Raw genomic sequence first — 14,271 nt, forward strand, 5'->3', positions numbered from 1 at the left:
CTGTTTGCAGCTGGAGGTGGTGTCGGGATGTCTGTGCCCATTCTCCTAGAAACCGCACGAGTGTCCAGGCGAGATTTCCAGCTGCTTGCTGAGTGCTGTCACTGTTGTTCCACAGTGAGAGTTTCACATTTTAGGATCCCTCAAGTTTAAGGACATTTGGGCTTTTTCAAAACGCTATCAGTCGAATACTGGCTTTCTCACCAAGGAGGCTAGAGACCTCCTGGCACAACAGCTCCTTGTTTCGGGGCCCCACGCCGTGCATCACGCACTTTGAGCGGTCCTGGATCCCAGGAATTGGATGCCAGTGGCACCTGCCCCCAGTGAAGGAGAAAACCAGGATTACCCCCACCCATTTTCAGAACACATAGGACACATGACCATCCCAGCATGAGAACAAATTGAACCCCAAAACTTTACAATTCACCTATGAAATGGAAGGAAAACTCTCACCATGTCTGGGTCTGCAAAGTGCCTACCCTCCCCTCTCACTGGAGAGGTGTCCCATGGGTGCTGAGCAGGAATCGTACTGTGGACCCCCGCCCTCACCCCCAGCAGCCCTCTCCCTCCATTGCCCACAGCAGAGGCCAGACTCAGCTGAAACTTTCAGGGAAATTTATTAACCAAAAACATTGACTGAAACCATTGAACAGAGGGCATGATAACATAGAGAGGAACTTCTAATGGCCACCGGAGGCCACGGGTCCCGGCCCCCCCCCGCAGCGTCCCCAACAAAATGCCTCCGCTACACCCCACCCGGCGGCCCTCCATACCCGCCCCCCCCGTCTCCCTTCCTCAGGGCCGCGCGGGGGGACGATGGCTAGGGTGTGTGTGTTGGGGGGAGGGGGGGGACGATGGCTAGGGTGTGTGTGTTGGGGGGAGGGGGGGGACGATGGCTAGGGTGTGTGTGTTGGGGGGAGGGGAGCGGGGGCTGGGGGGTTCCTTGACACCTGGGTCCCTCTGGGGCCTACAGGGACACATTTGGGCTTGCCAGTGCAGGGAGCAGCCTGCCCCAGGGGATGATGAATAGGGGTCCCCTCTCAGGAGGGAGGCCTAGGCACCTTGAGTGGCCCTTAACATGGGGCCAGGAGGCTGCCTGGCCTGGCCTCCCCCTGCCGCCAAGCCTGGGGGCCCCGGGGCCTGCTGAGACTACTGGCCCGAGGAGGACCCCGGGGGGCTCATCTCTGCAGCCCCGTCCTCATTTCCCGGCACTTCCGGGATGGGCTTGAGCCCCTCCTCGGGGGGCTCCTCGGCCTCCTGGCCTCCTGCCTGGGCGAGGCCCTCTGGCTCCCAGCCCGGATCTCCCGGGGCCACCGGGGAAGCACTGCCCACCCGGCCAGGCATGGGGGCCCCGGGGGCACCTGAGGGTCTTGCCTGACCTAGGCCCGCAGGGGCGGGAGCACTTCCATCTTCCTGAGTGGCTGCGGAGGCCTTGCTGGTCTCCCCAGGGCCAGGGGCTGCCCTGGCGGCACCATGATCTTCAGGGGCCGCCTCGCCAGCCTTGGCAGTGCCGGCAACTGCCTCACTGGCCTTTTCACGCGCTGGGTGGTCCTCGGCGCTACCTTCCTTGGAAAGGGCGGCCTGGGCGGTGGTATCTTCACCGGCCGGGGAGGCCTTGGTGCCATCTGCAGTGGTGCCCTCGGTGATGGCCTCACGGGCCGGGGCGGCCTGGGCGGCTGCTGCCAGGACTGCCACGTCCACACGGGCCTCTTCTCCCCCTGGGAACTGCTCACTGCTGGCCGGGTCGGCCTCCCAGGCCTCGGCCTTCTGGACGAGCCGCAGCATCCCCAAGAAGCCGGGAGGCCTCCGCATCAGCCGCATCCTCCTCAGCTCCTTCTGGAGCGCGTCGTTCAGCCGGGCCCGCGTCAGCACCTGCCGGGCGCGCACTTGGTCCGCCGTGGCCGGGTGGATGGCCCCCTTCTCCAGGGCCGACTGCAGCAGGCCTTCCAGGCGCATGACGTACGCAAAGAGAGTCTCCCGAGGCCGCTGGGCACAGGTCAGGAGCTTCAGCCGAGCGCTCACCCGGGGATCCTTGTTCCCAAACCCCTGCACCAGCGCGGCCAGGCAGTCCTGGGCAGCCAGCTCGGGATCTTCCGCCAGGAGGCCGCACAGGAGGTCCAGCGCGGGGCCGCGCAAGCTCTCCACCAGCCGCCGCCTCCTCTCCCTCTCCGACACGTGGCGCCACAGGTGCAGCATGTCGTTGGCCTGCTCCAGCCAGCTCTCAAAGGACTCTTCCCCGTGGCCCGGCTCTTCCACCCCCGAGAAGGTTCCCAGCTCCTTGTAGCCCATTTTCTCTAGCACGGGCTGCAAGGCCTGCCTCCACTGCTGGGTCCAGGGCCCTGCCTCACCCAGGGCGGCTGCCGCTTCCACAGCTGCTTTCTCAGCTGCAGTCATTGCCTCGCCCGTGGGTCCTGCCATATTCAGAAGTCCTGCCACGCCTGCAACATTTCTGTCCCCTGCAACTCCCTCCTCATCTGACACTCGTGCTTCACCTTCAGCTCCTGCTTGACCCTCAGCTCCTTCCCCACCTGCAGCTCCTGCCTCACCTGAGGCTCCTGCCTCACCTGCGGCTCCCGCCTCACCTGCAGCTCCCTCTTCACCTGAAGCTCCCTCCTCACCTGCAGCTCCTGCCTCACTTCCAGCTCCTGCCTCACCTGCAGCTCCCGCCTCACCTGCAGCTCCCTCCTCACCTCCATCCCCTGCCTCACCTGCACCTCCTGCCTCACCTGCAGCTCCTGCCGCACCTGCATCTCCTTCCTCATCTGCACCTCCTGCCTCACCTGCAGCTCCTGCCTCACCTCCATCCCCTGCCTCACCTCCATCCCCTGCCTCACCTCCATCCCCTGCCTCACCTCCAGCTCCCGCCTCACCTCCAGCTCCCGCCTCACCTGCAGCTCCTTCCTCAACTCCAGCTCCTGCCTCACCTCCAGCTGCCACCTCACCTAAGGCTCCCTCCTCACCTACAGCTCCTGCCTCAACTCCAGCTCCTTCCTCACCTCCAGCTGCCACCTCACCTAAGGCTTCCTCCTCACCTGCGTCTCCCTCCATAGCTGCGGCTCCCGCGTCCCCTGCAGCTTCCTCCTCACCTGCAGTTCCTGAGTGACCTGCAGTTCCTGCCTCACCTGCCCTGCCAACCACTGCTTGTCTCTGGGGCTGTGCAGGGAAATTGGGTCTATCCTGTGACTCAGCATCAGGGGCCTGGGGCAGGCAGACCACAGTCCAGGGCCCCCCCTTGCCTGGTATTTGGCGGGGGATCAAGCTTCGATTTAAATACTCAGCAAACTCGACCAGGGCAACACTCGACCCCAGATCCTTTCTGTAGACCTTGCCCAGCACTCGGTACCTGCCCAGGGAACACAGGGCAGCCTGCACAGCCTCCTGGAATTCCTGGTCTTTGCAGTCGTCCGGGATGCCCAGGATGAGCAGAGATCGCTGAGCGTTCACGCCCATCCACCTGCACCAGTCCCGCAGTATCGCCAGAGCCATCGCCATCTTCGAGGACCTGAGGGTGGGGGGAAGCGATCAAACAGGTGTGCACAGACTGTTGAAGTGTGGGAATCGGCCTGTGGGTGCAAAGGGGAGAGAAGCATGTTTGTGCCACACAGCCCACCCTACTGCCCCTCACAGCAGCAGCCTGGAGCACCTCCCTGCCCTGTTTTGTTTGTTTGACTTTAGGAAACTTCTTTTTGATTAATTAAATTTATTTACAAGATAGAAGGCTAGGGACTTCCCTGGTGGTGCAGTGGTTAAGAATCCACCTGCCAGTGCAGGGGACACAGGTTCGATCCCTGGTCCGGGAAGATCCCACATGCTGCGGAGCAACTAACCCCGCGCGCCGCAACCACTGACCCAGCGCTCTAGAGCCCATGAGCCACAACTACTGCGCCCACGTGACACAACCACTGAAGCCCACATGCCTGGAGCCCGTGCTCCGCAACAAGAGAAGCCACCGTAATGAGAGGCCCGTGCACCGCAACGAAGAGTAGCCCCCGCTCGCCGCACCTAGAGAAAGCACGCGCACAGCAACGAAGACCCAACGCAGCCAAAAGTAAAAATAAATTTTAAAAATAATAATAAAAGAGCACTTCTTGTATATGACTCAAGAAGCAATAATAAAATAAAATAAAATAATTTTTTAAAAAAGATAGAAGGCTCGTCACATTTTCTCCATTTCTGGCCTCAGTTTTAGGAAGCTACCTTTCTCCCAAGGGATTTTTCAAGTCTTCAAATTTTTTAGCATAAACATTTCCATAATATCCCTATATTCTCTTTGTAATGTACATCTGATCCGTAACGTTAGCCCTCTTTCATTCCTGACATTGGTGATCAGCGTTCTTTCTATTTTTCCTTGATTCATCGCTCTAGGACTTTCTCAGTTTTCTTGCTCTTTTCAAAGAAGAGCATGGCTTTGTTCATCGTGTCCATAATTTGCTTTCTATCACTGATTTCCTCTCTTAGCTCTCTTATTACTTCATTTTATGTTTCCTTTGCTCTTCTTCTTCTAGCATCTCTAAATGGGCTGTTAGCTCACTGATTTTATGTCCTGACTCTTCTAACAGAAGCATTTAGAGGAATACAGTTTCCTCCTGTCGCTTTTTGCTGCCTCCCACTAATTTTGGTAAGTTGTGTTTTTTGAGTATTCACTTTGAAATATTTTCTAAGTCCCTCTGTGATTTTTTTCTTTCATCCATGGGTTTTCCAATATTTAAAGATATATTACCATTAGTACCGTCAAATAACATTTCCCCGTGATGAGAAAACTTATCATGTAAAATTGCAATACTGTTAAATTTATGGAGACTTTTTTACAACTCTGGTATGGCCTGTCCGGGTGAATGTGCAAAGCACCCTCGTAAACAATCTGTACAGTGTGTGGAGGCCAGGGCCTCGCCCCGCCCACCCACCTCTGCAATTCCTGTGCCACCCGGACAGAGGCGACCTGGAGCTTCTTGATGCCTCATGCAGTGGGCCAGAGCCCCTCCCTGGACCCCCATAAATCCATCTGCCATGGCCAACAGCCTCCACCAGATCACAGCAGCCCCAGCGCCTCCCCTCTCAGCATCAATTACGCCCCTCGTGGCCAGGCGGCTCCTCCCCGCCCCCCCACTACATCCCCCCATACACCCTCCCCCGCCCACCACCTGCTGGCGTTCCGCTCTGGGCCCTGCAAGCCGGGCGCCCCCCCATGCTTAGAGATCAGACTGCCTCTCTCACCTCCCCACACTGGGGAGTCCTCCCCCGAGCACCCTCAGTGCCAGGGGCTCTCGCCTCTCGCACCCCAGACGCAGAGCCCACCCCTCTTGCCCTCGCCCACCCGGGAGCCAGAGCCCCCTTCCTGCCACGAGCGTCCTCCGCCCCCCACCCCATCCCCCGCCCCGGCGGGAGCTCCCATAACGCCTACCGAGCCCACGCCCGGGAGTCCTCCCCATCGACCCGCGCCTCAGCCAGGAGTAGCTCCGCCTTCCTCCCGCCACACGCAGCAGCCGTTAGCCCTCCCCTCCTGTATCGGCCCGAGGAGGGGGCCCGAGAGTCCTCCCCATCGACCCGCGCCTGCGCCAGGAGTAGCTCCGCCTTCCTCCCGCCACACGCAGCAGCCATTAGCCCTCGCCTCGTGCCTCGGCACGGGGAGGGGGCCCGAGAGTTCTCCCCATCGACCCGCGCCTGCGCCAGGAGTAGCTCCGCCTTCCTCCCGCCACACGCAGCAGCCGTTAGCCCTCGCCTCGTGCCTCGGCCCGGGGAGGGGGCCCGAGAGTCCTCCGCATCGACCCGCGCCTGCGCCAGGAGTAGCTCCGCCTTCCTCCCGCCACACGCAGCAGCCGTTAGCCCTCGCCTCGTGTCTCAGCCCGAGGAGGGGGAGTGGCCCGCCCGTCGCGTCCTCCCCACCCCCACAGCCAGTCGTCCTCTCCTCTGGCCCCCAAAGCCGGCCCCACCCGCCCAGGAGGAAGCCCTCCGCTCTGGACCCCCCCCCACCCTTAGCCATTAGCCCCACCCCGGCAGCCATCAGAGCTTCTTGATGCCTCATGCAGCAGGGCAGGACCCCTCCCTGGACCCCCACAAATCCATCTGCCATGGTCAACAGCCTCCACCAGATCACAGCAGCCCCAGCGCCTCCCCTCTCAGCATCACTTACGCCCCTCGTGGCCAGGCGGCTCCTCCCCGCCCCCCCCCACTACATCCCCCCATACACCCTCCCCCGCCCACCACCTGCTGGCGATCCGCTCTGGGCCCTGCAAGCCGGGCGCCCCCCATGCTTAGAGATCAGACTGCCTCTCTCACCTCCCCACACCGGGGAGTCCTCCCCCGAGCACCCCCAGAGCCAGGGTCTCTCGCCTCTCGCACCCCAGACGCAGAGCCCACCCCTCTTGCCCTCGCCCAACTGGGAGCCAGAGCCCCCTTCCTGCCACGAGCGTCCTCCCCCCCCACCCCACCCCCCGCCCCGGCGGGAGCTCCCATAACGCCTACCGCACCCACGCCCGGGAGTCCTACCCACCGACCCGTGCCTCCGCCAGGAGTAGCTCCGCCTTCCTCCCGCCACACGCAGCAGCCGTTAGCCCTCGCCTCGTGTCTTGGCCCGGGGAGGGGGCCCGAGAGTCCTCCGCATCGACCCGCGCCTGCGCCAGGAGTAGCTCCGCCTTCCTCCCGCCACACGCAGCAGCCGTTAGCCCTCGCCTCGTGTCTCAGCCCGAGGAGGGGGAGTGGCCCGCCCGTCGCGTCCTCCCCACCCCCACAGCCAGTCGTCCTCTCCTCTGGCCCCCAAAGCCGGCCCCACCCGCCCAACAAGAAGCCTTCTGCTCCAGGCCCCCCCCCGTGCTTAGCCATTACCCCACCCTCTGCACCCCGACTCCAGAACGACCCCACCAGCCACCCTGGCAGCCAGCGGTCCTCCCCTCGGACCCGCACACTGGGAGACCCTTCCCCCAGCCCCCCTTCAGCCCGCTGCCCTCCGCCGCCCCTCCCCCACTCCCCATCGAGCAGCCCGTAGCCCTCCCCCCACCTCCACTCCTTCCCAGCGCCCCCAGTACCTGCGGAGTCCAGCCCCCGGCAAAGCCCCCGCCTGTCTCCTGACTTTCTGTGACTCTGTGGATGACGCCGGAGTCCCGCTCAGAAGGGGCTGAAGAGCTCGTCTCAGCACTGCAGCCAGGAACTGTGCAGCCGACTGTTCCAGGCACTCTGTGCGAACGCCACGTGGGTTTCCGGGTGCTCCCGGAAGCCCGAGGAAGATGAGGGAGAAAGATCTAGACGTCTCCTTACACAGAAAGTGGTTGGATCAGAAGAGCACGTGAGGAGGCGCTTTGCTACGGAAGCAGCAGTAGCCACGCGCACTGAGGGCGTGAGGTCCCAAGGCTTGGCGCCTCCGGAAGCAAAAGACACGCCCATTGGCCTTCCACCAATAGGAAGGCCTCCCTGCAAGGCTGCCGAGTTGGAAGAGTAAAGTTAGAGATGCAGAGCCCATGGTGGCACGTTGGTCAATCTGTCTTTACAGGTGGGTTTCTGCTGTGATTGTTAATGTCATAAAGCTATTCTTTTTTCTTTTTTTTTTTAATTTTTGAATTTTATTTTATTTATTTTTTTATACAGCAGGCTCTTATTAGTTATCCATTTTATACATATTAGAGTATATAAGTCAATCCCAATCCCCCAATTCATCACAGCACCACCCCCCCGCCCCCACCACTTTCCCACCTTGGTGTCCACACATTTGTGCTCTACATCTGTGTCTCTACTTCTGTCCTGCAAACCAGTTCATCTGTACCATTTTTCTAGGTTCCACATATATGCATTAATATACGATATTTGTTTTTCTCTCTCTGACTTCCTTCACTCTGTATGACAGTCTCTAGATCCATCCACGTCTCTACAAATGACCCAATTTCGTTCCTTTGTACGGCTGAATAATAAAGTAATAGTAATAAAGCTCTTCTTTATATGGACTGATTTCTTGTCTAGTTGTATCAACTAGCCATCTTCTCACATGGCAGAACAGGATGAGGCAACTGTCTGGGGTCTCTTTTATAAGGGAACTAATCTCATTCATGAGGGCTCCCCCCTCATGGGCTAATCACTTCCCAAGGCCCCACCTCCAAATCCCATCCCTTTGGGGGTTAGAATTTAACAGGTGAATGAGGGGGAAAGGTTTACAAATATTCAGTCCATAGCACTGTCTGTCCATCTATTTTTTTTTTATTGATTGATTGGTTGATTGCTATGTTGGGTCTTCGTTTCTGTGCTAGGGCTTTCTCTAGTTGCAGCAAGCGGGGCCACTCTTCATCACGGTACGTGGGCCTCTCACTATCGTGGCCTCTCTTTTGCAGAGCACAGGCTCCAGTCGCGCAGGCTCAGTAGTTGTGGATCATGGGCCTAGTTGCTCCACGGCATGTGGGATCTTCCCAGACCAGGGCTCGAACCTGTGTCCCCTGCATTAGCAGGCAGATTCTCAACCACTGTGCCACCTGGGAAGCCCTGTCCATCTATTTTTGCTCCTATGTTCTCTTTTTCGTGCCTGAGATAATCAATTTTTTCAATTACATTTTAACTAATCTACTGCCTTTTTAGGCAATTATCACTTTTTGCTATTCTAAACATTATAATATACAGTAAGTCCCACACATATGAATGAGTTCCATTCCGACAGCACGTTCATAAGTCCAATTTGTCCGTAAGTCCTGCAAAGTTAGCCTAGGCACCCAACAAACCCAATCGGCTATATAGTACTGCACTGTAATGGTTTATAATACTTTTCACACAAATGATACATAAAAATACAAACACAAAAAATAAAGTAAACATTTTTAATCTTACAGTACAGTGCCTTGAATAGTACAGTAGTGCAGTACAACAGCTGGCATCAAGCAAACAGGCAGGAAGTGTTACTCACTGGAGGAGGTAGAGGAGGTGGGAGATGGTAGAGCTGAAGGATCCTCAGCAATAGGTGACAGAGTGCAAGCTGCAATGTCACTCATGCCTGACGTGGATGGCACAGGCTCTGGCTCCTTGCTGGATTCAATTCTACCTACCCTCTTAAAAAATGATCCAGTGATGTCTGGGTAGTAGCTCTCTTTTTCTCGTCATAGATAACAAGGTAGCACTGAATTGCATTCTGAACAGCTGCTGCAACCTTCGGGTACCGTTCTACGTTCGGGTCCTGTGCCTCATAAACTAACAGTGCCTCCTCAAATAAAGAAAATCCCCTTGCCATTTCCGGCGTCATGAATCTCTTTGGTCCTTCCGTTACATCTTCTTCCTCCTGTCCCTCTTCATCCTTTCTCTGGGCCTCCAATTCCATCAGTAAGCTCCTCATGTTGCACACCAAGGAGTTCAGTGAAGTCGTCCTCTTGCAGATCTAGCTCCAGCTTCTCGCTGAGGGTCACTAAGTTGCTGAAGACCTCTTTGGACTCCTCATCCACCTTCTCAAATCCACGAAAATCATGAACAAACTGTGGGCAAAGGTTCTTCCAAACCCCATTCATGGTGACAGCCGTAACCTCACGCCAAGCAAAGTCAATGTCTTTTATGGCCTTGTAGATGTTATAGTCTTTCCAAAATTGCCACGATTGTTCCTGATTGGTCACTCGCCTTTACTGCCTGACGAAAAGTGTGAGGTAAATAATATTTCTTGAAAGTCGCTATAACTCCCTGGTCCATAGGTTAGATGAGCAACGTAGTATTCGGTGACAGATGCACTACTTTGATGTTGGGATGAAACTTGTCGATGAATGGGGGGGTGGCCCAGAGCATTGTTGAGCAGCAAAAGAATGTTGAATGTGAGGGACGTCCTTCTCCAAGCAATGTTTCTCTACCTCCAGGATAAAGTGGTGGAAAACCCAGTCCTGTAAAATGGTCTGTGTCACCCAGGCTTTGGGGTTACTCTTGCACACAACAGGAAGAGAGCCCTTGGCTATGTTTTTAAGGGCTCTTGGGTTCTCTGAATGATAAACTAAGAGAGGCTTCAGCTTCATATCACTGGAAGCATTGCCACCAAACAACAGAGTTAGCCTATCCTTTGCTGCTTTATACCCTGGCATCAACTTTTTTTTTCAAGGTGATTTAATGACCTTTTTGGCATCCCTGTGACTGCTGAAATCTTCTGTAATTATTCAGTTTGGCAGCAGAGAGTTCTGTTGATCAAAGGAAGGCTGGTGTAGATGTCAAATGTCAATAAATTTGCAATCCATAACTGTAACCACTTGATGCTGGAGCAGACCGGGAAACGACTCGGGCACTAGGCCATGAATGGTTGAACCAGTACAAACACCAAAGTATTTCGAGTGTTACACATGCAAAAACATTACCCTATCTTTTCTTCTTCCACCAGTTCACTTTCTCTTTCCCTGCCTTTTTTTTGTCCCTACCTCTGTCCCTGCCACGGTCCCCATCCCTGGAGATGGGCATGCTGCATAGTCTACTTTCCAGAGTCTTCTGGGTCCATCTCCACCCAGAGCCAATGATACTCTCAATGCACTGGCATCAACTTTTCCTCCTTACTGATGTAACTTTGGTCTGGCATCCTCTTACAGTACAGTCCTGTCTCATCCACATTAAACACCTGCTTGGGTAAATGTGGCCTTCATCAATAATTTCTCAAAGCGTTTCAGGAAATTCCCAGGCAGCTACTGTATCTGCAATCGCTGCCTTGCCACTTATTTTTACATTGTGACGGTTGGCTCTAGCCTTGAACCAATGAAACCAGCCATGGCTGGCATTAAAATATGTGCCCTCTGATTCTTTGCCATGTTTCTTCTTCAAGTCTTCATAAAGGCTTTTAGCTTTCTCTTGAATCAGCATTAAGCTGAGCAGGACTCAGCGCTGATGTTGATCCTGCATCCGCACACTGAGGAGTTTCTCCATCTCCTCCATCCCTTTTCCACACTTCTTCGATATTATTGTCGACGTCATCGGCACAGAAGACTTCACATGTTCCATGATCTTGTCCTTGTTCTTTAGAATCGTGCCAATGGTTGAACGATTCAGGTTATAAGAACAAGCAATGTCTACAATCTTTTCGCCTGGCTCCACTCTCTCAAGTATTTTCACTTTTGTTTCCATCATTATCGCTTGGCTCTTCTTAGCAGTACCAGCTACATCACCACTGCTTTTACACTTGCTTCCAGACAGCCTGGACTTGAAATAAAGATACTGTACTACTTTACTCTATACAGTACTGCTCAGTAAAGTACACAAAAGCACAATCACTTGTAGAGGATGCATGCATGTGACAATGTATGCCAGACACGTGAACTAACTTACGTGATTGGACATACGAATGCACATTCGCATCTTTGAAAGTTTGCAACTTGAAGGTTTGTATGTAGGGGACTTACTGTATATCCCTAACTTTTTACTGTCTGGTTGTGGCTAACATTGTACCACTTCACATAAATGTAAGAACCTTTCTACCACATAGATTCCTTCCCCCTCTGCCCCATCTTTTATGCTGTAGTTGCCAAGTGTATTATGTCTACACAGATTATAAAACCTACAATATACTATTATAACTTTTACTTTAAATAGTCATATGTATAATAAAGAAATTAAGAGCAAATAAGTATTCTTTAATGTTTAAATGTTTACCCACGTATTTAGCATTTCTGGTGTTCTTCGTCTCTACCCAAAGATCAAGGTTTCCCTCTACTATCACGTTTCTTCAGGTGGAAAGACCTCCTTTAGCACTTCTTTTAGTGCAGATCTGTTGATTAATTCTCTTAGTTTTCATCTATCTCAAAATGTCCTTATTTTGCCTCCATTCCTGAAGGATATTTTCCCTGAATATAGATAGAGTTCTGAGTCGAAAGTTATTTTTTGTTGTTGTTCAGCATTTTAAAATGTTGTTCCACTGTCTCCTGGTTTCCATCGTTTCCGATGAGAACTCAGTGAATTTTCTTGTTAATGTTCTCCCATATACAGTGCTTCGTCTAATTCAGACTGCTTTCAAGACTTTCTCTTTAACCTTTGTTTTCAGTAGTTTGACGATGATGCGTCTACATGTGGTTTTTCTTTGTACTTATCCTACTTGGGGTTCACGGAACTTCTTGAATTTGTAAATTATGTCTACCTCCAAATTTTGGAGATGTCAGGCATTATTTCTTCAAGTAGTTTTTCTTCCCTGTTCTCTCTCTTCTTTTCTGGGATCCCCAAAACACATGTGTTAGACCTTTATATATTGTCCCACAGCTCACTGAGGTTTTTTTGTTTTGCTTTGTTTTCGTTTTGAAACGTCTTTTTTCCTCTCAGTTTATCAGAATGGATCATCTCTATTGCTCTATCTTCCAACAAGTAACATGAAGCCTATAAATATTCATAACTATTAACAAACACTAACATGAAAAGAAGGATGGAGTAAGAGGAGCCAATAAAGGACCTTGTAAAGAGCTGTCAAGTTCCAAGAGCAAGTGCTGTCCCTAAGCCTGGGGTAGGGAGCACATAATGCAGTGGGAGATCAGATGACGTCTGCAGAAACCTATCCATCATGGTTCTTAGTAGCACACAAGAGAAGCAGACTGGCCAATGGAAGCACAAAGGGAATTAGCTGAAGGATGGCAGGTGTCCCATCAGCATTCGGGGAGGGCTGGAGAGCCAGGCCTGGAGGCTTTGCAGAGAGGAACAAGGCTCCGAAGCATGCCACGCTGCTGGGCTGGTGAAAGCACCCCTTTGGCTCCCTCCCTCCCACCACCGAGCACAGACACTGTGGTTTGCACCACCCCTGTGGGACTTGGGTGCTGCCATGACCACCATGGCTGCCACCGCTTCTTGAGAAACAGGTCTGATTGCCCCCGCCACCACCTGCCCACCCGAGTGGGATCTATGTGGCCCCTGCTCTTCCCAGCTCTGAACCCAGACTCAGTCGGCAGCGGGTGCATCTGACTGATGGGTCCCAGTCCTGTGCCCACGCCCTGGCTGCGAGGGAAGCTGGGAGACTGCACACCTGGCATCTTCTGCTCCTCTTGTGGGAGGCGTGCTCCACATCAGCTGAGTGAAATGCAAGTGTAAATTTTCAGTCCTGGGGCTGAAAGGAACACGGTGAGTATCAAACTGAAAGAAGACCAGTGTGGCTGGAGCAGAGAGGGAGAGAGGGAGGGAGGGAGAGCGAGAGAGAAAGACACACACAGAGAGAGAACACCATGTACTGAAGCTAGAGAACAGGCCGTGTAGTCCTCATGAGCCTCAAGAAGGGGTTGGTCTTTACCTAAGAGTTAGGAACCCACTGAAAAGTTTGAAGTCAGAGATGCAAGTGCACTCGTGTGTGTGTGTGTGTGTGTGTGTGTGTGTGTAACATGAGCACATATTTTCAGGCGTTTTCTCTTGCTTCCTTGTGGAAGAATTATGGGGGGGCGGGGCACAGAGTGGATGCAGAAAGTCTATCAAGGGGCAGTTGGGGTTGTCCTGGGAGAGATGATGGTGGCCTGAACAATAGTACTGGCAGTGTCATAGAGTTGAGCCGATAGGGCAGATATAACAAACCTAAAGCATGTGGAGAACTAACCAAACACTGTGGATGATCAGATGTGGAAGGTGAGTGAGGGACATGTCTCTGATTTCTGGCCTGTGACATGGGTGTATGGGGGTTCCAGTCACTGTGGCTGAGGACTCAGGAAGAGCACCAGCCTGTGTAGAAAATCATGAGTTCTATTTTGGACATCTGAGTTGGAAGCATCAAAGTGGAGATGACAAGAAGGCAGCTGGATATAAGGGGCAAGGGCTCGGAGGAGAGGTTTGGGCTAGGGACAGAAATAGGATATCATGGAAAGCTCCCAGAGCCCCCCTCCCAGCCTCAGGCCCTCACTCCCTCCTTCCGTAAAGGTTGGATGCCAAGGCTCTCTAATAATTGCCCAAAGCCACAGGAGCTGCCTTACCCTGGGCTTGTGGCCACACCCCTCCAGTCTCTGCGTTTGTCTTCAAGTGGCTTCTCCTCTGTGTCTGTGTCTCTCCTCTTCTGTCTCTTATAAGAACACTTGTCATTGGATTTCAGGCTCACCTGGATCATCCAGAATGATCTCATGTTGAGATTCTGAATTTCATCACATCTACAAAGAGTTTTTTCCTGGAAAACTCACATTCACAGGTTCTGGGAGTTAGGGCGTGCACATATCTTCTGAAGGGCTGTCATTCACCCCATTACACCTCTAGAGCCCAGGACCAGGCCTGTCTAGCCAGACTCCTGGCGAGAGGACGAGATTGGGCATCAGAGCCCACAACCAAGGGCCACAGGGGACCTCCCTGACTCTGCTCCAGGGGAGGGCCCCTGAAGCTGTGCTGCGTTTGGCCCCCTGAGAACCCTGC

General features: G+C 53.9%; 1 protein-coding gene across 1 annotated transcript; it reads right to left on the bottom strand.

Annotated features, from left to right (window-relative positions):
* Positions 1-1,146: 1,146 nt before the first annotated feature.
* On the bottom strand, positions 1,147-3,483 carry LOC130706334 (paraneoplastic antigen Ma6E-like). Its single transcript, XM_057537720.1, has 3 exons — positions 3,341-3,483; positions 2,670-2,682; positions 1,147-2,244 (listed from the first exon to the last, which is right to left on the bottom strand). Exons 1-3 carry the CDS (start codon positions 3,481-3,483, stop codon positions 1,147-1,149), a joined length of 1,254 nt encoding a protein of 417 aa, XP_057393703.1.
* Positions 3,484-14,271: the final 10,788 nt, after the last annotated feature.

Source organism: Balaenoptera acutorostrata, chromosome X (genome assembly GCF_949987535.1).
Source record: "Balaenoptera acutorostrata chromosome X, mBalAcu1.1, whole genome shotgun sequence".
NCBI lineage: Eukaryota > Metazoa > Chordata > Mammalia > Artiodactyla > Balaenopteridae > Balaenoptera > Balaenoptera acutorostrata.

Excerpts from the sequence above, each read along its gene's own strand:
- LOC130706334 (XM_057537720.1), bottom strand. The coding sequence starts at position 3,483 with ATGGCTCTGGCGATACTGCGGGACTGGTGCAGGTGGATGGGCGTGAAC.